The sequence below is a fragment of the Eurosta solidaginis genome, chromosome 5 (genome assembly GCF_040869045.1).
Source record: "Eurosta solidaginis isolate ZX-2024a chromosome 5, ASM4086904v1, whole genome shotgun sequence".
Lineage (NCBI taxonomy): Eukaryota > Metazoa > Arthropoda > Insecta > Diptera > Tephritidae > Eurosta > Eurosta solidaginis.
In genome coordinates, this window is record NC_090323.1 from 205,876,515 (window position 1) to 205,903,897 (window position 27,383).

General features: G+C 39.2%; 2 protein-coding genes across 3 annotated transcripts in view; one reads left to right on the forward strand and one right to left on the reverse strand.

The window, feature by feature from the left end:
* Edg78E (Ecdysone-dependent gene 78E) overlaps positions 1-27,383 on the reverse strand; it is an 83,723-nt gene that overhangs the window by 49,362 nt on the left and 6,978 nt on the right. The window contains exon 1 of one of the 2 annotated variants that reach the window (XR_010953500.1): positions 10,568-11,434. The exons of the other annotated variant lie outside the window; for it this stretch is intronic. The gene's annotated coding sequence lies outside the window, so the exon portion shown is untranslated. Of the gene's footprint in view, positions 1-10,567; positions 11,435-27,383 lie in introns of those variants that run through there. 2 annotated transcript variants of the gene reach the window in all.
* Positions 6,851-10,914, forward strand: Cpr78Cc (Cuticular protein 78Cc). Its single transcript, XM_067787794.1, has 2 exons — positions 6,851-7,015; positions 10,557-10,914. The coding sequence occupies exons 1-2, from the start codon at positions 7,004-7,006 to the stop codon at positions 10,893-10,895; spliced, it is 351 nt and encodes a 116-aa protein (XP_067643895.1). The 5' UTR covers positions 6,851-7,003; the 3' UTR covers positions 10,896-10,914.

A 27,383-nucleotide genomic window follows, 5' to 3' on the forward strand; every position in this document is an offset into this window, starting at 1 on the left:
ACAAATTGTCATCAAAGTCCTCTAACGGGAGTCCAAAAGCTTGCTGTTTCAACAGGGGTGGACCATAATGAGAGTTGATTTAGAGGCGTTGGTTCCACATTACAATTGAAAAGATTTTTGGTGTCATGTGGGGACACATTGCAAGCAGGACATATATTTTGTATGTCGGGGTTGATTCTGGATAGGTAGGAGTTTAACCTGTTACAGTATCCAGATCGAAGTTGAGCTATGGTGACGCGCGTTTTCCCAAGGGAGAGTGTATTCCTCTTCTATTTTTCGTTAAGTACTGGATTCGCCGGGCAATTCTTGGCATAAAGGCCGACGCCTGTTTATCGATATCACTGAGAACCTGCTTGTGCTTTTTTGCTTCATACGGCTGTATTTTCAGGTGCCGCATTTCCTCACAATGCTTACGGAGATGAACCCTTAAGACCCTGGGCGGTATTGGCTCATCAATGAGATGTCTTGTAACTCCTTCCAGTGAGTAGTTTTTAGGCTTGGCGACCATATCGAGGACGCATAGCGTACAATCGCCCGGCCAATTGCTTTATAAGTAGTAATGAGCGTTTCTTTGTCTTTACCCCAACTGCTGCCAGCAAGAGATTTGAGGGTTTTATTACGGCTCTGGATTTTCGGTACAATTGCGGTTGCATGATCTCCCAAATGTAGATCCTGATCGAACGTCACAAGGAACATTTTAGAGTGTAGGATTTGTGGGTCATCGCAAATATCTGTAGCTATAAAAAAAATGGAGGCGTCTATGCTTTTCAATCGTGATTTACTTGATATTTTTACGATGAAGAGTACGCTCAAGATGTGAATCGGCTGATATGAGAGCTTTGAACAATAACATACTACCAATGCGCTTCCCAAGGCAGTCGGTTCTATGTACCGGAGAGACTCGGGACTTTTCCCGACCAAGAACTGTAATTTCAGTGTAACACTGCTACAACAACAACAACAACCAATGCATTTTGTTCCAGAGAGATGTCAACGCTAGTTTTCTGATTACATAATTATGGAAGTCTAGTGAGATTTTTCGGTATTACAAACTAACATATTACATTAAGGACAATTGAATACAATACATGTTTGGCATTATTTATGATTCCGAAATTCAGGGAAAATGACCCAGGAAGTACTCTGAAATAGTCCCCTAAGATTTTCCAGAAATTATCACAAATTGGTACGGAAATTACCCCGGAAGAGCCTCGGAAAAGTCTCCAAAGCCATCCCGAAACTAACCCGAAGTGATCCCTAAATGACCTCGGGAAATTCTGAAATAGTCCCAAGATCAACAGGAAATTAGCGAAAATTGACCTCGAAGTAACCACGAAATAGTCGCCATATGATCTCATCAGTCCCTACAACCATACAGATATGACCCCGAGTGGTTCCTAAACCATCACGAAATTACAACGAAATAGTCCCTAAAACCTTTCGGGAGTGACCGAAATGACCACGGCTATTCCCTGCGAACTAAAACATGAAGTAGTTCATAGCACCACTATAACTTTTTATGCAGTAATTCTACTCTATAATCTATTTATGTTTACAGTCGGAGCAGTGGCGGAGCTTAATTTTCGTTGCTACTGGTGCTCTGGAGTAGCAAATACAAACATTGGTTCAAAATGTAAAATTTTGAATTTTTATCCTTAAATTTTACCTATGTATATTTTAACATTCGAATAATCGACACCTAGCAATTATTCGAATAATTGAAAATGTACGATTATTCAATCCTAACTAATCGAATTTGAAAATGGAATATAAGAGCATTCGAATATTCGATTAATCTAATATCACAAGTTCTAGTTGTTTCAGTTACTCAATAAATGCATTCGTAAGTTATCGAAAATAAAAAAGGAGTATATAATTACTGAAAGCTTAAAATTGCAACTGCCATTTTCGTGTTCGCAACTGTAATCGAGCGCAACAAGAAGAGTGAGTGAAAGCTACGCGATTTCAAAAGGGAAGCGGGACGCCTTTACAAGTTTAGCGTTACTTGGAATGCATTTCACTACATTCACTCATATCGACCACACAAGAATTCAAGTCATACTGACCCACATAATTATTTGAACTCAGCAGGAGTTCAACATCATATGTGTATGCCGACACACACGGCACATATCTGTTTATATTTGTCAACCCGTCACATTGACCAGCACACTTATCGATCAGTCACGCTGATCGACATATTTGTCCGTTGGCCATATTGACTGCCAAAATATTTATATGTATCTATTTACATGTGTACATAAATAGGTCACCATAATAATATGCTGACTTCTTATATTTGCACTAGAAGACCCGGCAGACGTTGGCCTGCCCTAAATTTGGCCTATCTGCATACATTTTAATCAGCTTTTTCCGTCTGCGTATACGTAACATTTTATTATCACGTATAAACAAATAAAAAAAATTTGCAATAAAATAATGTCGCGACTATAAGCTGAGATATAACCTATCCTATCTCTCAAGTTAGATCAAACTACACGCGGGATGCAAAACAAATTCAAAATCGGTTCAGTAGTTTAGGAGTCCATCGCGCCCAAAAATGTTGTGACACGTGTTTTTTATATATTAAGATTATGAACTTATTTACTTTTTAGTTTGTTAGTATTAGTGTAAAAAACATATTTGTCATGTAAGAAATTTTGTATAAAAGAGAAAGTATTTTCTAATAAAATTCAATTCTGTCCAACCACCAAACGGACCACATTTTATTTATACTTCACAAGAAAAAAGGCAGAGGCAGAAAGGAGTGAGTGCGAGAAGTTTGACCTGCTAGCCACCAGGAATAACGCCCGCAAATTCGCCGACATACGGAAGGTTTAGTTCAGTGCAAACTCCTGTAATGGCGACATTGTACCCGATGTCCAGAGAGTACAGAAATGTATCGTCCAGGGATGATGAACACGAGCCCGCAATCGATGATGATGGAATTAATGTTCCTCCACCCGATTATGACGAAGTGAGTATTAAATAACCACATCAAAAAACAAGGTTTTAAAGCCGCCTTCGACAGCACGAAAAGGAGCTGCCTATATGCTGATACGTCTGAATTTGGTTTCCATGCAAAACTTATACGGCTGTGCAAAATGACGTTGAGCAACACCATCAGGTCAGTCAAAATTGGAAAGAACCACTCCGAGCCGTTCGAAACTAAACCAGCTTTCAGACGGAGTAACCCCGTACGGTGTGATTTTTTCGAATTTGGAGAAAATAATAAAAGCTGCAGAACTTAACCGCTCTGGTACTATTGCAACTACTGGCCTACGCTGACGACACTGACATCGTCGTGCTGAACACCAGCGCAGTAAGTTCTGCTTACTCCAAACTGGAAAGAGAAGCGAAAAAGATGGATTTGATGATGAATGAGGACAGCACGAAATACCTGCTGTTATCAAGTAAAGAGTCAGCGCAACCACGTCACTGTTGGCAACCATAGTCTTGATATAATAAAAGACTTGTCTTATTTGTAAACCAGCATTAACACAAACACGTACTTTGGACTAGGCAGGTAAATGAACAGCGGCTATACTGGGTAGGCCATATTACACGAACTGAAGATTTTGCTCCGGCTAAGAAAGTATTTTTATCAGAACCCGCCTAAAGAAGCAGATAAAGAGTGCAGCCCCCACTCTGTTGCAAGGACTAGGAGGAACACGATTTCAGTTTCTTTGGTGCTACGAATTGGCTTTAGTTAGCGCAGCAAAGAAGCGACTGGTGCAGCATGTTGGACGGCCATACCCGTTTAAACGGCTAAGCGCCAATTAAATGATTAACTAAGAAGGTAAGGGATCGATAACTCTCTACATTTCGAGAGATTCTCATACATGCTCTAGTACGTAATACGTAGAACTAGTACTAAATCGATAATTTTTTTCGACATCGTGTCTGAAATTCTAAACTAACTTTATTATAACGCACACGACTGTAGAAAGTCGTCTTCTGCTATGGCATTAAGTTTGATATTAACATATTAGATAGCTACTTTTAATGAGTTCAGATATCAGCGACGTGTAATTTGAGTTTGGTTAGGTTTTTTTTGTTTCGTACACTGAAAGAAAATCGCTGGTGAAATCAACTGAATTACGGGTGAATTCAACCAATATTTCTGTAAATTTTTATGCATATTAAATAGCTGTGGAATGAGCTTCGCAAAAATTTTTGATTCTGAATTTAGTGTTTTAACAGTCAAATCAACAAATAAAAAGGTTTATTGAATAAAAGTCACAGCTATGTTAAAAAAAAAAAATTAATAAAAAAGTTTGCTTTTTCCAGGCCTTCAATCCAGAATTTTCGGTGTGGTAAGTAGCACGCTACCTTCACACCACTTAGCTATTATCATCATATATGTTATTTCTAATTGCTGTTTTTATGTACACGACCCTTTTTCGCTCTTATTTGGAATCCAAATCTATAAACAAAGTGTTGGTTGTAAAGAGAGAGATTCAGGCTATTATCGAGCTTTGAGCAATTTTGGTCGTAGTGCTTTTGTTTAGCTATACTTTATTAAAATAATTTGTTAAAAGTAAACGATTGTGAGCACACAAAGAAATTTATTTGTACTATGGCACTATTGTGAATATTTGCACTGCATTACCGGCAGTTGCTACCATACGCTAGATAGCAAAGCAAGCCGTAAGTTTTAACTGATTGATAGAACAGCTGATTTCTGTTAATATTTGATTGCGCAAGATGCGCAGGGGTCCGGCTCGCTAACAATTATTAATGTCACCCTAATGCTTGGGTTTCGCTGGGTCAAATACACATGCATATATCAATGAAATTGGCCTGTCATACAACGTCAAATACGTTTGTCGTCCGTTTTGACTAGAAATTAAAATTAAATTGATCAATAAGTGAGAACGGCTATTCCCCAACGGTATGGAAAGTTTGACATTCAAATTTCATTCGGCAACATGTTGGCAATTTACTAACAGGCGTACCATCAATAAATGATGCCAAAGCGTGTGAAACAACGGCAATTACGAAATGGGTTTTTAAATTAATGAACACAAAAGTTTGGAGTGGGGTTTGACCACGATCTGCTTTATCGACCTCGAATCAGTAATATGACAACGGAAACGCTTTTAACTCCAACTGACCAGCCAGTCAGCTTGAGACAGTTTTTGATGACCTAATGTAAGTATAACATAAGTATACTAATGAAATTCTGTCAACATTAGAATAACAGTGTGTGTTGATATGACAGAGAGTTGTGAGCGCCGTGAGCGTAATGGCCGAGACACAATCAAGTTTTTCATATGAATGCGTTCTGCAATCTTATGCATTCCAGGAACATCGCCACAATCATGCAAGTTGTTGCGTTGGTAAATATGAAGGAACTTCAGACTTGGCAATTGAGGTTTATTTCGCCTTGCCCATTCACATACAAAATTTTGCGAATCACTGTTATAAAAATTCTCACTATACAAGAAATATACTTTCTAACATATTTTGGCTCCTTTTCATCTGTTAAATTTGCAGTTTTTAACAGTGAAAAATATTAGAAGTTACCAACTAGTAGGAACAATAATTTCACTTGCAAAGTGTGCAAGCCAACAATTAGCCAAATCAAAAGTCAAATTCTTTTGCTTATACTTTGCTTGCAACAAAAGTTTCAAGTTGGCTACTTTTCCATTTCAGATGCCGCCAGTGTCGCTCAATCTACCGTTCTCCATAAAAATACGTGCAATCGACTCACAATGCATAAGATTGAGTTAAATGAATCTATATATATGAAAAACTGCTTATGCGACGGGGCTTAAAATTTCTCTTCAAAATTAGCTGATGTATATTTCTGATAACACTACGGACTCTTTCACACTATATAAGGTTCACATGGACCGGCCAGTTTAACCTTACCAAGCTAATGCATTTGCTAAATATTGGCAGTTGTTCACTGTTAAAAGACTAATCAAAACTGCTCTTTCTATAGAAAAATCAGTTATATTGATTGAAAATTGGTAATTTTTTAACGGTTTTATTTAGCTTGACTTGACTTGGAATATAGTTCAGAACCCGATGACAATGCAATAATAAGAAAAAAATCGCCGCTAGGTGGCGCAAGTATCGAGATATTCAAAAAAATTGTATTTGTGGTCCGATTTGGCTCATATTTGGAACACATAATACACACAAGAATGGTCCTATTTGGTCCATATTTGGAACACATAATACATACATGAATAGAAAGCGACCTATGATGTCCGATTTGGCTCATATTTGGAATAAATATTACATACAGTCCGGTAGAAGTGACATCAAAATATTTTGGAGTTGGAGGAGCAACAAGCATACGTGGCGCAGAGTCGAGTAGTCTTTGGAAGGATTATGTATTGAGGCCTTAGATTGTAACAAATTGTCAGGAAAGAGTCCTTGTAATAATGAGTCACTAAAGAAACTAAATAGAATGAGAAATAATAGGAAATTAAATTAAGACTAAAAACTTGAAAATAAAATAATTTAAAAAAAATGTTTAAGTTAAATGGTTTTATTAAAAACAATATTTACATGAAGTAATAATAATATAAAAGGTAGACAATAATTAGGTAGGTCCTAGGTACTAGTCATCACACTCCTCATCAATCTAGGACGTTGATCAGACAATTAAATAAAAGCGTTGGACGCGTCAAATCTTCATTGAATTAAGTCAAGTCTTCGTTGAATTAACCATAATGCAATTAATTTTGCCGAACGACTGTTAATTCAAGAACAACAATCTTGATTTGCTCACTTCAATAGCATCATTTCTTTCGGTGTAGTATTACTTGGAAATCAATATTGTCGAGTGATTTAGGCAATCGGTTGTATGTGAGGAAGTTGCTAACTCTTTTATCATAGGTATATGAAGCTGATATTTTGCTGTTTTATATTCTTGTTTGTTGGGACCGATTGCTTCTCTAAGAGATCGTTAATGTATGGTTTTATATAAAGGCATTCACTGCAGCGCATTTATCAACAGTTCACAAACGCTTTACACTACAGCAACATGTTCAAGATTGTGAGTAAATTTGATTTAAGGTTTTTCAAAAAATAATAGAATGCAAGTCAAGTTGATTTACAAAAACTATATAATAAAAAATAGCTGAAAGGTCTAACTACATTGGGAGCTACAAATGAAAAAAAAAAAAAGAAAATATTAACATTCAGTGCATACTGTGGAAGAGTGAAGTGGGGTTTAGTTGCGTTTTTGTGCATTATTATTATCGATTTCGTATTTTATGTCCTTGTTCGTGTATTCTAATGCTTCGTTTTCTCTGTCAAAATTACTTACTTTAAAAACTGTCTGAAGCTGGTCAGCAGTTCAGTGGTCAGTTGTCACATAAATGTCTCGAAGTCGATAAAGCAGTGTATGATCAAAAGTGGCCTGCTGGTCAGTTGGCAATTCAATGCATAAATAACGATACAGCGTGTGAAACAACGGGAAATATACGAACGGGTTGTGAACTATATGAAAATAAAAAATGTTGGGTGGGTTTTGACCACGCACTGCTTTATCGACTTCAAGTCGGTTATTTTACATAATGGAAACGCATTTGACACCAAATTACCAGCCGGTCACTTTTGCTTGGCTGTCACTAGATCAAATTTGATCCAAACCTTGGTAATGTCACTGAAAATGGCTTGTCATACAACGTCAAACGCGCCTGCCGTCCGTTTTAACTACGAAGTGATAATTAACTTCACCAATTAGTGAAAACGGCATTTGGCAAATTTGATATTACATTTCATTGGCGTCCCAACAATAAATAATGACGCTGCGGGTGAAACAACGTGAAGTAACGAAATGGGTTGAGAAACAAATGGGCCCAAAATTTGTGCATGGATTTTGACCACCCATTGTTTTATAATATATATATAATGGAAACGCCTTTGACCCCAACTGACCAGCGGGTCAGCTCGAGGCAGTTTTTGATGTCAGTAATTTCGACTTATTGAAAACTTTACTAACTTACACAATCGCTTCTCCGTTGGGCTAACTTGGCCTAGCCAGGGTAGCCGTTGTGTTTCAATTCGCGGGACTATATTGCTGCCTGCTTAAAGCTCGTAAATCTTCTTCTGAACTCGCACGTCGTCGCCGTGAAGAGGTCCGTATATTTTACGAAGAACTTTTCTCTGGAACACTCCCAGAGGCGCCTCATCAGACGTTGTCAGTGCCCATGCTTCTGCGGCATATATTAAGACGGGAACGATAACTGACTTGTTGAGCATGTTTTGAGGGTGTCGAGAGAGGACTTTACTTTTCAATAGCCTATTTAGTCTGACGTTGTTGTTGGATGTCGTATTGAAAGCCTAGCATTATAAAGTGAGAGGACGCCTATTGGCAAACGATAAAAAAATTCCCAACATGTTGGTAAACTAAATTTCAATGTCACATTCGCCATACCGATAGACAATTGTTGTTTTCGCAAAGTTTGCGGTCAATTTGATTTATTAGCCACGTGAGCACCTCAGGGACAATATGCAGTAACCAATATATATGGAAGCCTGATTCACTTATTCGGGAAGTGTGTACGCAGGGACAAGCAAGGCAGAAGAAGTGTGAAAATGCATTCCATACAAGCTACCTCTGCTGATTTGAAGTTGCTGATTGACTTAAGCTAAGATCGCTTGGAAAATCTTCTGTGATAGTAAAGAAGACCAACAATCTACTTATGGTAATCTCTACACCACTAATGACCCGACTGATACCACCGTCGGCGATTTGGCAACTAACAGCAAGATATTTTAAATATTCGAGTTGATATTTTTCATGCTAAAGCAAAGAGCCACTAACACCTCTAAACCTCATGGATACCTACTTTAATAAGGTCAAACTGGTTACGACATAATTCGACCGGTGACAATATTTGTCCAACGTTGTAAAGAGTCTATAAAGGTTGTCCAAATACAAGCATTTCTCGATGTATCCCCACAAGGAGGTATTTTACAACCTCTGCGGTGGACCTGAACGATGAATTTAATACTTTTAAGAATGCAATGGCGGGGTTCCCAAAGAAAAAGAAGATTTAAGCCCAACTTCTCTTCCAATTTGAGTCGTGTTCCTTTTAAAATTTCCCTACAAGCTGACGGAATGAGACCTACATTTTTTATGCCGACTCCGAACGGCATCTGCATGGCAGGTGAGTTTATACTGACTGCCAAACCACTGCCGAGAGGCGACCTTATAATTAAAAAAAAAAAATTTTAGATTTCTGATATTGCGTTGCCCGTGACTTGAACCCAGAACCTTTGGTGTGGTAACTGCGTGGTTCCCAAGTCACCGCTTAGGTCCATAACATTAATGTAGTATATTGGAACACCTTTGAAGACAACATGGTTTCTGTTTTTTTTTTTTTTTGAATTTTATGTTTTCTAAACCGGCGGTACATAAAGATTTAGAAATGAGTTCTCACTGTACGATCGAAATGTCTCTCGGAGAGAAGGTGTGAAGAGTCATGGGAACTAATCATCAGCTGGCTGTATTGTGAGAAGCTTCTCTACGGCGAACATTTCTTGAGACACTGTATGAACTTTCTTGCCTCTACGGAGACTTGTGCGTATCTTGACTGCCGCATGGTAATGATTAATCTCGGACAGTGGTGCTAAGTCTGCCGTCGGTCACGACGTGATCAATTCCGTTACGTGTTCATTATTTAGGAGACAGTCAAGTAGCTTGGTAGTGCTTTTTTGCTAAAACCTACTTTCTACAGATGAGACATATCGAGCCGCGGCGAAGTCGATCAACTTTATTCCATAGGAAGATGTTACTTCGTAGAGGCTGTATTTTTCGACTGTTGGACCAAAGATCCCTTGGTAACTATGGTTTTAAAGTTGTGAAGAATGATTTTGAAAAATAAGAATTGATTTCGATAATAAAGACTGGCCCATGGATGGGGGCGGTTTTTATTATAATTTTTTTTTTTTTATAAAACCCCGAAACTAACACCGGGGCTACATTCTACGCTTCGCTCTTTCTGCGCTTCCAGAAGCATGGACCATGACAACATCATGTAAGGCTCTCTGTTCTAGAGAAAAGTTCTTAAAAATATGTATTGATCTCTACACATCGGCGATGTGCGAGTACGTAAGGAGATTTAATGATGAGCTGCACGAGGTTTATGCAGACACCAACATAGTCCAGCGAACTAAAACACAGCGGCTACGCTGGCTTGGTCATGTTATACTCCGCCAAAAAAAGTATGCTTATTGTAACCCGCCTACGGAAGGAAAGGAAGTGGGCGGCCCCCACTCCACTGGAAAGAGCAGGTGGATAACGACATAAATTGCCTTGGCGTCACCGATTGGCGCCAAGTAGTCCAATAAATAAGCGACTGGCGCGCCTTGTTGGGCGGTCATAACCATTTTAATGGTTAAGTAGTAAGGCTTTTGCTGTGGACGTGATTAAAATAAGTTCTCATCCGAGGCTTGATATTTTTTCCTTGAAAGGGCTCTTTACGTGGTGGGCGCCCAACCCCTAAATTTATTTATTAAGCAAAAGAATTTATATGGCACATTTTACAATAATAACCTCTCTATTACTCTCTATTTCTAATCAACAGTTACTACTCACCGTTCTCTTGGCTTTCGCCTACGCTGATAATATCGACAAAGATGCTCAAATATTGAGTTATAAAAATGATGTTGCCGATTCCGAGGGTAACTTTGCATACGCCTTTGAAACAAGTAATGGTATTCAACAACAAGAAGCCGGTAATCCAGTGGGTGTAGCCGGTCAATACCAGTATGTGTCGCCCGAAGGTGAAAGGGTCGCTCTCAGTTATACAGCTGATGAGAATGGTTATCAAGCAAGCGGTTCACATATTCCCACACCACCACCGATTCCCGAAGCCATAATACGCGCTTTGGAATATATTGCAGCGCATCCATCAGCTATTTAAAATAAAAATAAAAAATAAAGTGTTAAAGAAATATGTGATTAGTTGTATTGAACGGGAGTGTGTGAGAGTAAAAAATAGTATAATTGTGGCCATTGTGGAAGCTAATCTGCAATTTTGTTGAAATATATTCATATTATGATAATATATATAATTATATAGATAATATAGTAACCTAGTCAATTTAGTACTCTAAAAGGCAATATGGATCATTTTAAGATTTATCTTTTTTATTCATTGCTCACGTTAATATTTTAAATTTAATCAAAAAGAGCGAGCCCTCCTTTTCTATCATAAATTAATTAAAAATCTAGTACGACATTGACAAAGCACTGAAATGTGTTTAATTTAAGCAAGTTTCACATACATAACTACATAAAATATAGCGCATATATATATATACTTTTTATGTCATTGTATTAATTTAAACATAAAATAAAATTGCAACAAATATTTCCTCAAAGAATTAGGAAATATGAAATGAAGATTATGTGAATTTTCATTGAAAGAATATGAGGTTTGAGTTATTTGAAGTGTGCTGGCACTAGTCGTGAGCCCATGAACCGAATTCCTAATTCTAAAATATGCTGAAATGCTTAAGTAAATGAACTCTTTGGGGCATAGTCATAGTCAAAATAAAATCGGTTTTAAATTTAGTTGCAGCTTGTTGTTATAATTTTCTATGACCTATCTGTCAAAATTTTGTTTCGATTATGCCTATGCGCCTTATAATTTGAGGAGAGATATGCGATATTGCAACCAAAGTCTGGACACAATAACTAGACATATCCGATGTGATATGAAATTTACATATGCAAGACAAATTTAAAAGCTAGATATGACGTTTGGTTTCAAGCCAGTGTGCACTACTGTTGTGAAATGTCAGAACGATACTGATTATGCAAAGCCAATCGGTCAAGCTCAACCTCTTCAAAGTAGTCCAGTGGCCAAGCAACAGAGTGCGATCAGACTTAGGTGGAGGGCAGTGTGGCGAATATTAGCATCACTAAGCTGTTAGTAAATAATCACGCAACAACAAAAACATGAAGCAGCCACTGTTATGTACATGTACACATTAAAGCTTGCAACACTTATGTAGAAGGCGACGAAGAGATATCTCACACACACGCCACGGTGGGTTTTAAAAAATTTTAATTTTTCTGCCGACCACTTGGGAAATTTTTCTGTGGGCCTATTCTAGGAGGTGCATAGTGTCAAAAAAAAGCCAACCGCGAAATCGCATATTCGGCGCTTTTTTTGGAGTCATTTGAACTTTTTAATTTTTTAAATTTTGCAATTAAAGCTTTCATACGCGTTACTGATAGGGAAATCTATTTTAACGCAATTAAAATCATGTTTCTTTACAAAAAATAATGTAAACATTTATTTTATGTAACGTTACATACAATGCAAACAGTTATTTTAAACAAAATTTACAAAATTATGCATATTTTTGTTTGAAACCACAAAAGTTCGTTAATCAGCTTCTCCAATTTATTTGAATCACAAATGGCAACTATCATCAGCCGAAGTAGTTACTCACACATACACACGCATATGGCTATAAACTACAAATAAACATGTACTTATATAGCTGGTAACTAACCAAGCATGAGCTACAAGTGTCCGCGAAATTACTAGAGCTTAGGAGAAATGGATTACCGAGGAAACAGAGAGTATAAAAGCAGCGCAAGCTGAGTGAGCTGACAAATCAGTTTTGATTTAAACACGCTATTGGCTGTGAAGTATAATTGTGAAGTACTACTCCCAAACTAATCTAAATAAAGTTTGCAATACGGAATATTGGAGTTATTTATTCGACAGTTCAGCGATAAGAACGTTAACAGAACGTGCATAATTATCAGAATTCCCAAAAATTCGTTACAATATTAATAAGATAAGATATAGTAACCTAGTAAATTTAGTACTCTAAAAGGCAATATGGATCATTTTAAGATTTATCTTTTTTATTCATTGCTCATGTTAATATTTTATAAAATTTAAACCAAAATTTAAACAAAAATAAACTTGGCCATATATGTATGTAAACCAAAAAATTTAAGTTTTAAACCAAAACTTCGAACCGTGTAATAATTAGCACAAAATTATCACTTATAAGTTATTGTTTCGATTAGAGACGGTTAAGGGGTGTGGCGCAGAGGTCAAAGTTAAGATTGCTCTATCTAGACTCCAAATTAAAATTTAATTTTTTGACTGTCATTATCAAAAATTGATAGTACTATAGTTGGCCATATTACATACAAATCAAAAACTATCGATGGTGATGTCTGCTGTCGATAGTTTTACAACATGACTATCTCGTATTTTGAATTCAGAGCATAAACTATGGGTCGATTTTGCTAGTTTTTAAACATTGTAAAGTAATATTTTACGGCGTTCAAAAAATCGTTACAAGAATCGTTTGATAATAATGTCGACGGCTTATTTTTTGCTAACTATCGAAAATGATCACCAAATTTTTTAAACTTTCAAAAACTATCGATGGTGGCCCAATCGATATTTTTGCAACTCTACATGGAAATGTTAATATCCGGGACGGAACACATTTCTGGAACGTGATGGGGATTTCCTCCCAGTGAGGCACTTGGCGGTATTTATGAACAGGTTCGCCACGATATTTATCGCTTCTTTGGAAAATTTTAGTTTATTTTCAAAAGTTTGCGCAAAATTTAGGAAATACAATTCGAATTGTTACGGAATCTTTCTGAATTGTGAAATTTATTAGAAGATAATAATTTTTGTTTGAAAATTATATTTTAAACGCTTCACTAGAGCTGCAAAAATAACGATGTTTATATCGATACATGTAGTATTCGGTTACATCTTTTGTTGCTAACAAGTAAAAAAAATATATATAATCTGCTAGAAGACCCGGCAGACGTTGTCCTGCCCCAAATTTGGCCTATCTGCATACATTTTAATAAGCTATTTCCGTCTGACTCTGACCCCCCCCCCCCCCCTTTACTTTTTCCTAATCCTTTTATTCACTCCTCCCTCCGTCTTTTTCGCTCTATCTATCTCCATCTTCGTCCCATTCTATCTCTTTCTCAATCTCCTTCTCTCTTTTCTCTTCTCTCAATTCCTTCTCATTCTTCTGCATCCCTTATTGCCTGTCCCAGAGGGTGGTATGTATTTTATTCCAGTCCCAGTCCCAGTCCCACTCCGAGTCTCAGTCGCAGTCCTAATCCTAATCCCAGTCCCAGTCCGTCTCTGGATAATATATTACTCTGTACTAAAGCACTCTTCAACAGCTTTCATTTGATATCCATATTGTATAAACACTGTCTAGGCATTCACTGGCCCACGTTTTGGCCTATATCCCGAGACCCTAGTCACCAAGGGGTATGAAAATTACCCTCTACTAACAACAGCTCTCATTTGTTATCTATATTCTATAAACACATTCTAGGGGTACTCGGGTACACGTTTCGGCCTATATCTCTGACCCTGTACGTCGATCGCAACCAAACCTATGTAGTAACCACCGCGTGAGGTTTACGCAACTTGGGTGAAAGTTTGAACAAAATCGACCGACGCATCTCTTGAAACAACAGATTTTCGTCGCTTTTGAAATTCGGCTTAAGAATTGCACATGGAACAACTAAAGACGCTCCTGAATTAAAAAAATGTCATAGTACCTCTATGGTTGTTGTATTAACGAAAAAGACACTCCGAAGGTTTTGGGAAGTGTTATCGATGATGATGGTCCTTTCCCGGATATAGATCCGGTACGTTCCGGTAACAAAGCGCCATTAAGGTACTAGCCCGACCATCTCGGGAACGATTTATATGACCACATTAACCTTTTTAGGCCAACCCGCCCCCACCCCCTAGTTCCATGAGGAACTTGGGATCGCCAGAGCCTCGCCTGCTAAATATATGTATAATGCATTCATATTTGGAACAGGATTCCCCTCGCGTAGGTGAGGTTTACAATTGGGTTGCGGAAGCTTTGAAGCTATAAAGCTTTGTATTGCGCTTATCAACCCCTTGAATCCCGTAGGCGTTAGCGTAGTTTTTGTTAGTGGTGGTATGCTATATGTGGGATATCTGTAGAACATAAATGCAGGCGTGATGTGAGTATTGGTATACTGTATGGAGTACTAGCAAATGTAAGCGTAAATGTAGCGTAATGTGGGAGCAAGGTACGTCGCATTATTGATGTGACCGAAATCACACAGCAACTCAAGGCAAACATGTCACCTACATATAAATTAAAGTATACACTGCTGTTTTGTTGAAAATAAGTAGTCAAATCCAAACATGAGCAAATGCGTGATTTTTACTACTAATACAAAAATAAATACAAGAATGTAGAATGCAGAAAATGGCAACTGAAGTTCGGAAATCTCAGTTGAAGTTCGGAAAATTACAACTGAAGTTTAGAATTTTCAATTGGACTTCAATTATAATTTTCTGAACTTCAGTTGTAATTTTTTGAACATCAATTGTAATTTTGTGAACTACAAATAGAAATTCCGACTTCAATTTTAAATTTCTAATCATTAAGTGTAATTTTCTGAGCTGTAATTGAAAATTCGGAACTTCAATTGTAATTTTCCGAACTTTAATTGCAAATTGAAGGTGTAGTTAACTTTGAAAACATGAGATTCCTAGGCGTATAGCTATATGTTTACATGTCGAGCTTCATGAGTACTTGGTACTAAGAGGGGACATGAAAAGCCTAACGATTTCGGACCCATCAGTCTTTCGTCGTTTGTTCTAAAAACGTTTGAAATGCTACTCGACGTCCACATTCGCGGTAGGTTGGATACCACGGGGCTATCAACAGCCCAACGCGCCTGTCTCAGGGGCCGCCTGACTAAGCTTTAACCCCTTAAGGACAGAACTAGTGCTCTTCACCACTAAGACGAAAATCCCAAGTTTTTAACTTTCCCACCCTTGATGGCCAGGAGTTGAGTCTTTCTGATAGGGCCAAATATCAAGGGTTCTTTTTAACACCAAAGCTGAACTGGAGGCTTAACACCGAGCACAGAGTCAAACGAGCCTACGGGGCTATGTATACCTGCAAAGGAATGCTAGGTAAAAAGTGGGGTCTGAGCACAGACCTCATGGCATGGATATATAAGGCAGTTATTCGACCAATTCTGACATGTGGGGCACTCGTATGGTGGAAGGCGGTAGAGGTGAAATACATAACTAACATGCTAGGGAAAGTTCAACGATCTGCCTGCGGAGCGATCACGGGAGCAATTAGGTCGTGCCCCTCGGAAGCTTTAAACGTGTTATGCAATGTTCCACCGGTATATCTCTTTATCAAGGAAACGGGGGGATCTCAGGAGCGATCCCGTGGGACTCATCAAGGGTCGCATCTCCCAGCACTGGTTGGATGAGGCCAACAATAGGTGGAATCGGTTGCGGACCTGTAAAGTTTCCAAGAGCATGTGGCCACTATATAACGAAAAACGATCTGTAGCTGTCCTTAAGATGAACAGAAGGGATATATCCAGAGAAGTTGCGGTGCTCACGGGGCATTGGACAATTGGGGCACATGTGGTACGGATGAGACTGGAACACAATACTTCCTGTCACAGCTGCAAGCATCCGGAGGCGAAGGAAACGGTTGAGCATCTGCTGCGCGAATGCCCAGCACACTGTCGAAGCAGAATAAAGTTTCTCGGAAAGCCTTTTTTCGACAGCCTCCCACAACTCAAGGATGTTAGGCCGGGAGATCTTCTCAAATTCATATACTCGCGATGGACATATGGGGGACGGGTTTTTCCCTGAGGCGCGTGAAAATGTTTATTAGTATTCTTACAACACCCTTTCATTGGTTAGCTCACGAGTTTGTGGTATCAAAACGGCGCATGAGCGCTAATTGGAGTCAATTGGGACTCGTCACTCCAACCAACCAACCAACCACTTGGTACTCACGCCTTTTTTTGCAAGCCTTCGCAGAGTAAACGAGTATTTTACTACGATAAATTTAAGATACTTATATGGATACATTTTCTTTTTCGTTTGGGAACTTGCCTTGTCGCAACGTTGTCCTCTTATCGGATTTCCAACTTTCTAGAAAGTTAGTCTTTTTTTGCTTTGCAACTTAACAAAAATATGTGTCCATATAAAAAAGCACTACCCTAATGCATATGCATGGATTTGTGTAAATGTGTAAGAATATAAAAGTAAAAGCTGTATGCGCGAGAAAAGAAGTTGAAGGTAAAGAAGTTTATACAGGAACTGGTTACTGCTGATCTTCTCAGTTGCATCATCGAAATACATTATGTAACCCTTTTTGGCGAAAAAAAACAGTATTTAAATTAACCCATAACTGCAATGCGGCCGTTATCACCTTCCTCATTAAAGATGGTAAGTAAACGTCAGTCTGAAAGGCAACAGACCTCTATATCAATAAGCAAAATTTATCCAATAACCTGGGGCCCTATTCAGTAACTGTGAGTTTTAATATGTACACTTTTTCTTCATATAATTTGTATGCAAGAAAAATGTACATTTCAAAACTCATAGTTACTGAATAGGGCCCCTGAACTGAGCGCTAGCTGTAGAACATCGCTATAAAAACAAATTCTTTCATAAAATACAAAAAATTCACTTTTGGAGACAACAAGTAAACAGGGACTAAGGATTGTAATTAAAAATAAGCACAGAGATTATCTAGATATCTAAAGGAAAGTATCGCCCTTCGGCTGATGGTCTAGACTGAATGCTGCCATTGTAATGTCATTAGCCGTGTTTTTTAACACGCGCGTATACGTTTCGTTTGCGCGTGTTAAAAAACGCCTATCTTCGCTTAGAAAATGCTTAGGAGACCCATCTAGCGGCTGTGGTAAAACAACTAGCTACAGCAACAGGGTGTAGCGAAAAGCGGAGACGCAACGCTCTGATGGCCATAGGGTATAACATATAGCTGAATCAGTTGCGATGAATTGTGGACACACATATAATACATAGAATTAGTGTACAGGGTGAAACAAAGACACATATTTCAGTTACATCTGAGTATAATGCGTATTGAAATTTAGTAGGACAAAATTTATGCGCAGCAATTTCAGAGGTGTATTTATAGTTTGTCTCTTAGCAGTCAATATAAAGTTTAAGCGTAAACGGATATACGCGTGTTAAAAAACACGGCTATTATAGGAGACTACCAAGAGTTGTGAGATTAAAAAAAATCTTTTAAACTCAAATAACTCGGGGACGAATAAAGCGAGGTTAGGGTTTCTGCATCCTTCACGTTGAAGGTATATTGTCAAACTCGAGTGTGGTGAAAAATATCGATTCTAGTATCGAGGGTCCAATATGAATGCACACTTACGAAAATGGCGTGGGGAAAGCCTAAGCTTATGATGCAGTGTAATATATTAAAAACGTTATGTCCTTGTATAAGCAGTACTTGCCTTAATCGTCGCCTTCATTCATGAAATGTCAAGATCTTTTAAGTGAAGGTTAGACCCCTGTGTTATTGAAAATAAACACGTTTACTGCATTGGGCAGGAAATAGATGGTTGGTCTATTTTGGAGACACTCCACGAGTGGGACATACATTAGAATGAGTTAATGTTTAACTTATAGCAGTACACAGATCGAAGTTACATTCTGCTTATGCGTAGCGCGTAGGCTGACAATTATAAACTAAATTTACAAACTAAATCTGTGAGTATGTATTGTAACGAATTTAGGGAAATTCCGCTTATTTGAAACCTTCTGCTAACGTTCGAATCGCTAAACTGTTGAATAAATCACTCCAATATTCTGTATTGCAAAATTCTTTATTTAGATTACTTTGGGAGTAGTACTTCACAATTATACTTCACAACCAATAGCGTGTTTAAATCAAAACTGATTAGTTATTACTCAGCCTGCGCTGCTTTTATACTCTCTGTTTCCTCGTTCATCTATTTCTCATAAGCTCTAGTAATTTCGCGAATATATTTTCCCATTTCTTGTTATAATGGCACAAAATACGATTGGTACAAAACTATTTTTCGCTAAGATTTAACTAATTATTTTTGCCTACGACGCTTTTTAAAGTCATATATATAAAAGTGGGCGTAGTCCTTAACCAATCTTATCCATTTTTACTAGAAATATTTCCTGCTATAAGGAATATATGTGTACCCAACCGATTTCGTTAATTTTTCCTCAAAGCATTTCTTATAGTAAAGGCAACCTCTCTGCCGAATTTTGTTACGATGGGTTTAACGCTTTTTGATTTATGATTAATAATATTTGTAAAATTGATTTTATCACAAGTGGGCTGTGCCACGCCCATTTAAAATTTTTTTTTAATTTTTTATCAAGAGTCTCAATATCAGTACAAACTGAGTACTGATACTAAACAATCAGGTTTTTTGTGTTTTCCAAAATGTTATATATATAAAAAGTGGGCGTGTTTATCATCCGATTTCGCTCATTTTCAATACCAATCTATTCTGGGTCCATATAAGCTCGTGTACCAAATTTGGTGAAGATATCTCAATATTTACTGAAGTTATCGTGTTAACGGACAGACGGACGGACGGACATGGATAAATCAAATTGTTTTCGATACTGATGATTTTAATATATGAAGGCTATATCTATCTCGATTCCTTTATACCTGTACAACCAACCGTTATCCAATCAAAGTTATAATACCCTGTGTACAAGTACGGCTGGGTATAAAAATAGAAAAAAGCAGCAGATAAAGCGTATTACTTTATTTGCAGGTAGAGCACGCATACTTGTTGGTACTTATGAAGGCTGATATGAGCCACTGTCCTCACATAAATTAGCAACTACTTTTCAATAACCCCATTTCGCTCTCAACGACCGCAAACTCAACTACAACAACATCCAATTGTATATCGCTTGCATCGGAGTACGAAAACATTCCAACATCCTGCTACTGGTCATAATGAGCAGACATACCTGTGGATATATTTAACTATTTGTTCCTCCTCATGTCGCTCCCTAATCACTTAACTTTTCGTCATATAAATGTAGGTCAGTGTTGAATGTGTGAAGTTGGCTGAGTTTTGTTTTTGGCTTCTTCGCTTTTTTCTGGGGTTATCTGGCTTTTTATTGACTTTAATTTTTTAGGAAATTAATGCATGCATACACTTAAATGAAGCTCATCAGACACACAACGCAACCTGTATTAACACTTTTCATATTTGCACTGTTTGACCCACGCTAGAGGAGAGACACTATGTCGCTGGTGCGTGGGCCTAGCCGAACTTAATAGCGCACAACTATGTAGCTGAGCAGAGTGGCTGCTCATGGTGTTCCGTAACGGCTAGTCGGTGATCAGGAAATGTCAACCACCTAATCCATAATGTTATGGATATCATGCATATTTTAGGAAAAACATTCGATTAAGCCAACTGCGCAAGGTGATTGTACAATTAAGATGAATAACACGAAACGGAATAAAGATAAGGACACGAAGAGAGGACGAGACTCAGTACCAGACCGGCAACGCTCAGCAGCCTTGAGGGCGAGCCGCCAAACGTTAAAAGAAAAGAAACTCGCAATCGGAAGCTACAACGCAGTGAAAATTCATCTGATATGTAGGTCTCGTCCCACCATTTTGTAAGGAAAATTAAAAGGAGCACGACTCAAATGAGAAGAAAAGCTCGGCCTAATCTACTCGGAGGTAAATCGCGCTAAGTATTTTTTTTTTATTAAGGAGCAGCTCAGCGCCTTGATCAAAACGATGCGTGCGCAGTCGGACAAACCGCTACTATCCTTTGACATAGTAGAACGGTACGACGGGGTCAATTTAATGAGGTGCGCCGATAATACGACATTGAGATGGATAAGTTAACTTCTACGTTATGCCAAAGGCAATGTGCAAACCTATGGGTGTTGGAGTAGTGAAAAGAGCGCTAGTGTTCATGATACCAAAAGCTACGGTATGCAATCCGAGTACACCAAGCAGGAATTGAAATGTGCTTATCTCAGCCAAAGAGTACAGTGAGAACTACGTTTTCCAAGGCAAAAAGGCGTTTTAGATACAAATGATGGTAGTTCAAAGTTTTTACTTTCACGTGCAGAGTAGTAGATCCGCCTTCTCCCGATAGGGCTTAAAGCCACATCCCTGTGATCAGCCACTTAATTTTGCAAACATTCGCCGTTTGTAGTAGAGAGCCAGAGCAGAGGTGAGAGCACTCCCACCTTGTTGTGTGCATACATATCTGCTAATTCTCGCTGCCGAGTAAATGGAAGATACAGGATCCAAGACCTTATTGGTTTCTCCATTCAGATTCTATCGCGTCAGCTTCTACGTTGTGGTAAGCAGATTCCACATCAACAAGCGCGACAAGAGTAAATTGTTTACGCATTAGGTATTTCTCCACTGTTCGCCCCACCTCGTGTAGCGTTGTCTCTGTGGGTTTTGCCCTCAGGTACGCATGTTCTGTCGTGGAAAGGAGAAACCCATCAAGCAGTTCCCTTATGTGTATATCAAGCAATCTCTTAAGTGTTTTAACCACAAAAGATGTAAGACTTATTGGCCCCTTATTCCCAACTTTGGTATGAAGATCACCCTTATATTCCTTAACGAGGACGGAATTTGGCTATAACGAATGCATGATGATATTGAGTACTTTTTAAAAAAAGATTTGTCATGTGCGTGCAATTATTTACTGGGATCGTGGAAATTTCGTTTAGCTTGAAGCAAAGGAGTGATTTGTACGCACATAAATTGAAATTATGAAGGTTAGGTTGAACTGGCCGGTCTATGAGGACCTCACATAGACTGAATGAGTCCGTAGTGTTACCAGAAGTTTATTTTAACGACCAAACTGAAAAACCCTATCAAAAACCAGGACCTATGTTACAAAATAACTCATCTTGGCAAATACTAGAAGCTTTCTAGAACTTAAGCCACTTGCTGCTTCTAGATCTGACACTTGCTGCTTCTAGATCAGGGAACGAGCACAAAACGTGCTCGATCGTTTCCTCCTTCAACCCGCACTTTCTACATCTGCTATCACTGACCAAGCCTAATTTAAAGGCATGTGAGGCCAGAAGGCAGTGTCCAGTCAGAATACCCGTCATGAGTCTACAGTCCTCTCTTTTTAATGATAGAAGCAACTTTGTTAGTCTAAGGTAGTAAGACCTACACATAATCTTCGACACTTTACAGCCCCGCGCTTTAACCCACGGCTTTCCTGCTTGGTCGATCATGTGCACCTCTCGCCTTCGCTTAATCTCGCCCAGTCTAATTGGGACATCTACGGAGCAAGCTTCAAGGGATGCGCCCTTTTTAGCTAGTTCATCCGCTTTTTTATTCCCATCTATTCCCATATGACCTGGGACCCAATATAGATGTATGCTTCTCCCTGTCTCGATTCTCTCCAGGGACTGCTTACACTCTAACACGCATTTAGATGCTGTGCTATGCGAGATTATTGCCTTAATTGCTACTTGACTATCAATATAAAAGTTAACACGATTGCAGCTTGGGCTATTTTCTTCCAGGGTTTCTACTGCTTTGGTTACAGCTACTATTTCCGCTTGGAAAACGCTACAGTAATCCGGCAGCCTGTGGGATCTGTTTATATCTGGATCAGCACAGTATACCGCAGACCCTACTCCTTCCACTACTTTGGAACCATCTGTGTACACATGTATCGCCTCGTCCGCCATTTGAGCACCCTTGCGCCAAACGTCCACCTCCATTGTGGCCTTAAGATCGCCCTCGAAGCGCAGATAGGGAATCAGGTAGTCTGTTCGTCTTGTGATTGATGACGCTATACTACTATGGCCGTATGGTCCGCGCTCAAGCTGCCCGAGGCACCGAGCCTGATTGCAGTTGTTAACGCTATTTTCTTTGCTACCAGGTCTACAGGTGGAATGTGCAGAATGGCAAACAGTGCAGCCGTCGGGGTTGTTTTCAGGGCTCCCGTAATGCTAAGCATCGATAGTCTGCATACCCACTCTAATTTTTTGAGGTATGTATGTTGTTTTTTGTGTGGCTTTCCACCAAACAAGAACTCCATAGTATAGAATAGAGTTTACAATCGCTGTAAAAACCCTATGAGAAAGAGAAGGCGATAAACCCCACGTACACCCCCAGCATTCTTTTACATGCATAAGGTGCCGTTGAGGCCTTCTTCACCCTCTCCTCCTCGTTGAGCTTCCATGAAAGCTTACTGTCTAGGATGATTCCTAGATATTATGTGCAAGGTTACTCCTGTAGGGTCAGACCTCCTAACCTTGTACCTCTTTTTAAACAAGACCATATCCGTATACTCCGTGTTGGCTCTCAACCCGGCATTAGATGTCCAGGTATGAATATCCCGAAGCGCACGATCCATCAAAGAGCTAATCGTTGGAAGGAATTTTCCACTTATGACAATTGCAACGTCGTTTGCGTAAGCCGTAAGTTTTACGAGTCCCTCACCGAATTGCCTGAGCAGTTGGTTGATGACCAGCGCCACGGCAGAGGTGATAGCACCCCTCCCCCTCCCAGCATATTCCTTATATTCCAGGGCAATGCGGTGTCTACCGACTTGCCTTTGGTGTACGCATGTAGTGTTGTGGAGAGCAGCTTTTCATCCACGTTGGACTTTATTACACATCTATCAGCCTCTCAAAGGTTTTGAGCAGAAATGATGTTAAGCTAATGCGTCTATAGTCTTTGAGATACACGTGACCGATCTTCCCCTTCTTTGGTAGGAAAACTACACGAGCAGTTCTGCAAGACTGCGATACATGATTCAGTCTTATGCATCCATAGAATATTATTTTAAGCCATTCCACGACAGATCTACTTGAAAATTGTAGCATGGCCGGGAATATACCATCCGGGCTTGGCTATTTAAACTTAGAAAACGTCTTCACCGCCTATTCGATCTTGGTATCGGTCACTAACCCCCATCTCCCGATGGGAAATGTGTATCGAAAAGCATCTCAAGGGACTCCTCACTATTACGTGACCATTCCCCGTTCTCTTTGTTTATTAGTCCCTGGAATATGTTTCCCTTTGCTAGGACTTTTTTCAACCTTGCTGTTTCGCTGGAGCACTCTATGCCCGCACAGAAACGTTTCCATGAGATTCTTTTCGCCCTGGAAATTTCACGTTTGTAGATCCTCAGTAGATCCCTGTACTCGTCCCGACACGCTTCGCTTTCCGCGGTCTTTGCTAGCTTAAACATTTCTTTTACCTGTCTTCTTAGAAGACTCAGCTCATTGATCCACCATGGCGGCTTGGCTTTTCCTCTGAATCTTCTTAGAGTGCATGCTCTGTTACACGCAATCATAAGTGCCCTTGTTAGGAATTCATTAGACTTCTCCAGTTCCTCCACATTGGCAACCTCTTTGGGTTGTCCCAGTTTTGTTCGTTGACCTAGGATTTCTAAAGGTTCCTCCCTTCTCTACTCTCTTTAGGGGGATGTTGAAGCTGATATACGCATTGTCGGAGAGGGATGGGATCAAGAACCATTATGTTGGCTATCTGCAAATTGGTTTGCAGAATGTAACAAAATAGAGGTTCGCCTCTCTCATTCGTATCTCCTCCGTGGCCTTTTGAATCCGCGCCTATGACCAACCGCTATTTGCGCCCTTCGTCCTGTACTAGCCTCTTGCACGCCATCGGTGAAACCTCCGCAGCATGGGCCATGAAGCAGGATGCCAGGATAAATGCCTGCTTATTCTTTTGCTCAACGAGGTCTTTGGTAGTGCAATTAGGCAGCATATGTGAATGCAGCTGTTTCCTCACCATGACTACAGCTCGCACCCGTCCTTCCGTTTGCGCGTAGTAAACGCCAAATCCGCGCGCGCTGAGTCCAGAAACATTTTAATCCCGATGAGACCCACAGCTCCTGGGTCAGCGCCACGTCAAACGAACTCTCCTAAAGGGTTAGGAGGAGTTCGCTCGACGCCACTTTACTGTGCTGGGCTCCCTCCAGCTCCTTCGTCCTCCCCTTTCCCTCTTGGTTCAGAGTTTTCGAGGCCCCCTTCAGCCTCTCAAACTTCTTGCAAATTGCGATTGATATCCTCGGAACTTCGTTTCTCTCCTATTTCGCTTAGGCTTTTGAGGTCCTTTTCGACTTTGCCCACTTCTAGCGTGTTATCCTCGGGACTTCTTTTCCTGAGTCGCGTGTAATTTTTGCTTGTACCTCAGGACATTTTGCCAAGCTGCGTGTACAATATATCCTACGCCTGCTTGTTTATTCGGCAGATGTACCTTCCTCCGTAGACCGAGATACAGTAAGTACCTTTCAATCCTGTGTTGGTATGTTCGGATTCTGATTCTGCAAAAGTCGCAGCGTATCCTCCGACTTCATCACGCATGGTATCCATACCTTAACTTTTGGTACGGTGGGGATTTGCGCTTTACCTAAAACCGCGCGTTCGTGCCTTGCCTTTGGAGGTTTGGAACCACTTCCTCCCATCACCGCAAGTTCGCGATGCTGTCGCACGCTATCATCTTAACACCATTATACCAACCCCCCCCACGAATCAAAGGTTGGAAGGAGCTCACTTGGTTGTTGTTGTTCCCGCGTCATCTTAAGCATTAAGTTCCCTTTCTACATATCTCCACCTTTCAGTAGTCATCAGTCCGAAAGGACTGCTATGATCAACCAGCACCACACTGCTTTTCCATATCAGTCATTTTCTTGGGAAAAACCGGAGTCTTAGTGGTATCTCCCTTTGGCACCTCCGAGAAAGTCGGCGCCTTAGCGTTATCTCCCTTTGGCTTATCTCCTACTTCCGTAGTTGGCATTTCACCACTTTTGATGTCCTTGGACTTCGAGCTTTCGAGGTAGTTGGTACCTCGCTATTGGGGTCCATCTGTTTTACAGCTTAAGGCCTACTTGTCTTGTCTATGCGGCTGCCCTGCCTCGCGGCTCTGGTACCGGGTCGTTTCTGCCTCTTGAAAGCATGATTGTCGCCTTCCGCCGAACGTTGCCTGCCATTCGACACTTAATTCGCGGAGTTCATTGAATCAGCACTACTCTCGCTCCCCGAGTCCGATGCATCGCTTAATGCGTATTTGTCGTCCTTGGCTTGCGACTCAGTCCTCCCCTTATCATCATCCTTATTAAAATTAGGTAATGAGTCGTTCATCTTGGTCGACAAGGCGGGCTCAGCGGTCCAGTATATGTGCGCACACTTCATATGTTAAACATATGTGAGCTCCACCAAGGTATTTCCATAAAAAATCGGACTTTTTTTAGATATTGCTCTAACTTTACCATGTTTTAGGTATACTCCTAATATATTACCATACATAAGGAATTACGAAACTTTATTTTTTTAGAAGTTTTGTAATAACCAATCATATTATAACTCGATAAATATCGGTAACATCAAAATCATTAAGTACATTTTTATAGAAAAAGATCCAGTGTAATAAATCATTTGATCTTTTTCGATAAAAAATAATTTTATGATTTTTATGTTTTTTGCGAGAAAGTTATATTTAGCAAAAATTGGCAAAAAATTCGTAGTTACATTTAAATAAAAAAAATACGCATATTTAAAAAAATTCATGTTATGGGACCAATATCAAAGATGCTGTTGCCAAATTCTAAACGGCACGTCCTCATAGGTCCCGAGATAAACATTTTTTTATATGAGAGGATTTGATAAATCTGAAAATTGATATTTCGCAAATTTTTTAAAAAAGTGCATTATTGAATTTCACTGTTTAAAAGTTTAAAATGAAAGTTAAATATTTAAATTTTGACTAGACTTTGGTGGAACATTAATCTTTGGCTAGGCACTTCAGAAAAACATTAGTAACAGTCAATTCTTTCTTTAGGGGAAAACATTCAACATAAGATGCTGAAAATATTAAAATTCCATGACTTACTTGTTGAAAATGCCACATTTGTAATTGATAGGGGAACAAACATGAAGAAGGCCTTTAAGTCCTATACAAATATTTCATGCATTAACCATTTGCTAAATAATGTGTTGGAAGATTCTGTTGAAGCTGTACCTGAGTTGGATGATATATGTGATAAAGCTACTAAACTCGTAAAATATTTTAAAAAATCTGGTGAAAATTCAAACTTACAATCAACTCTTAAAAGCTGTTCACCAACAAGATGGAACACTGTATTTTATATGCTTAGCTCAATCTAAAAAAACTGGACGGAAATTAATAGCATATTGCAAAGAAAACGTGAATTGTCCAAACTCAATGGTATTAACATAAACTACGTGGAGGAAATTTTGAAGGTATTAGAGGTTTTCGAATAATCATCAAAGGAGCTAGAAGGTGAAAACTATCCAACCCTGCATTTGGTTCTTCCTCATGTTTACAGACTGAAAGCTATTTGCGCAAAAAAGGAAACTGACTTATCCTTCATGAAACAATTTAAGGGCAAGCTGAGTGATATGTTGGACACCACTGTTTTGCAAAATCTTACCATATATCATAAAGTAGCGGTATTCTTGTTCCCCCCAACTAACAAGTTAATATTTTTTAATGAAAATGATAAGTTTCTTATAAGAACTGAATGCAGAAAGCAAATGTCAAACTACGTC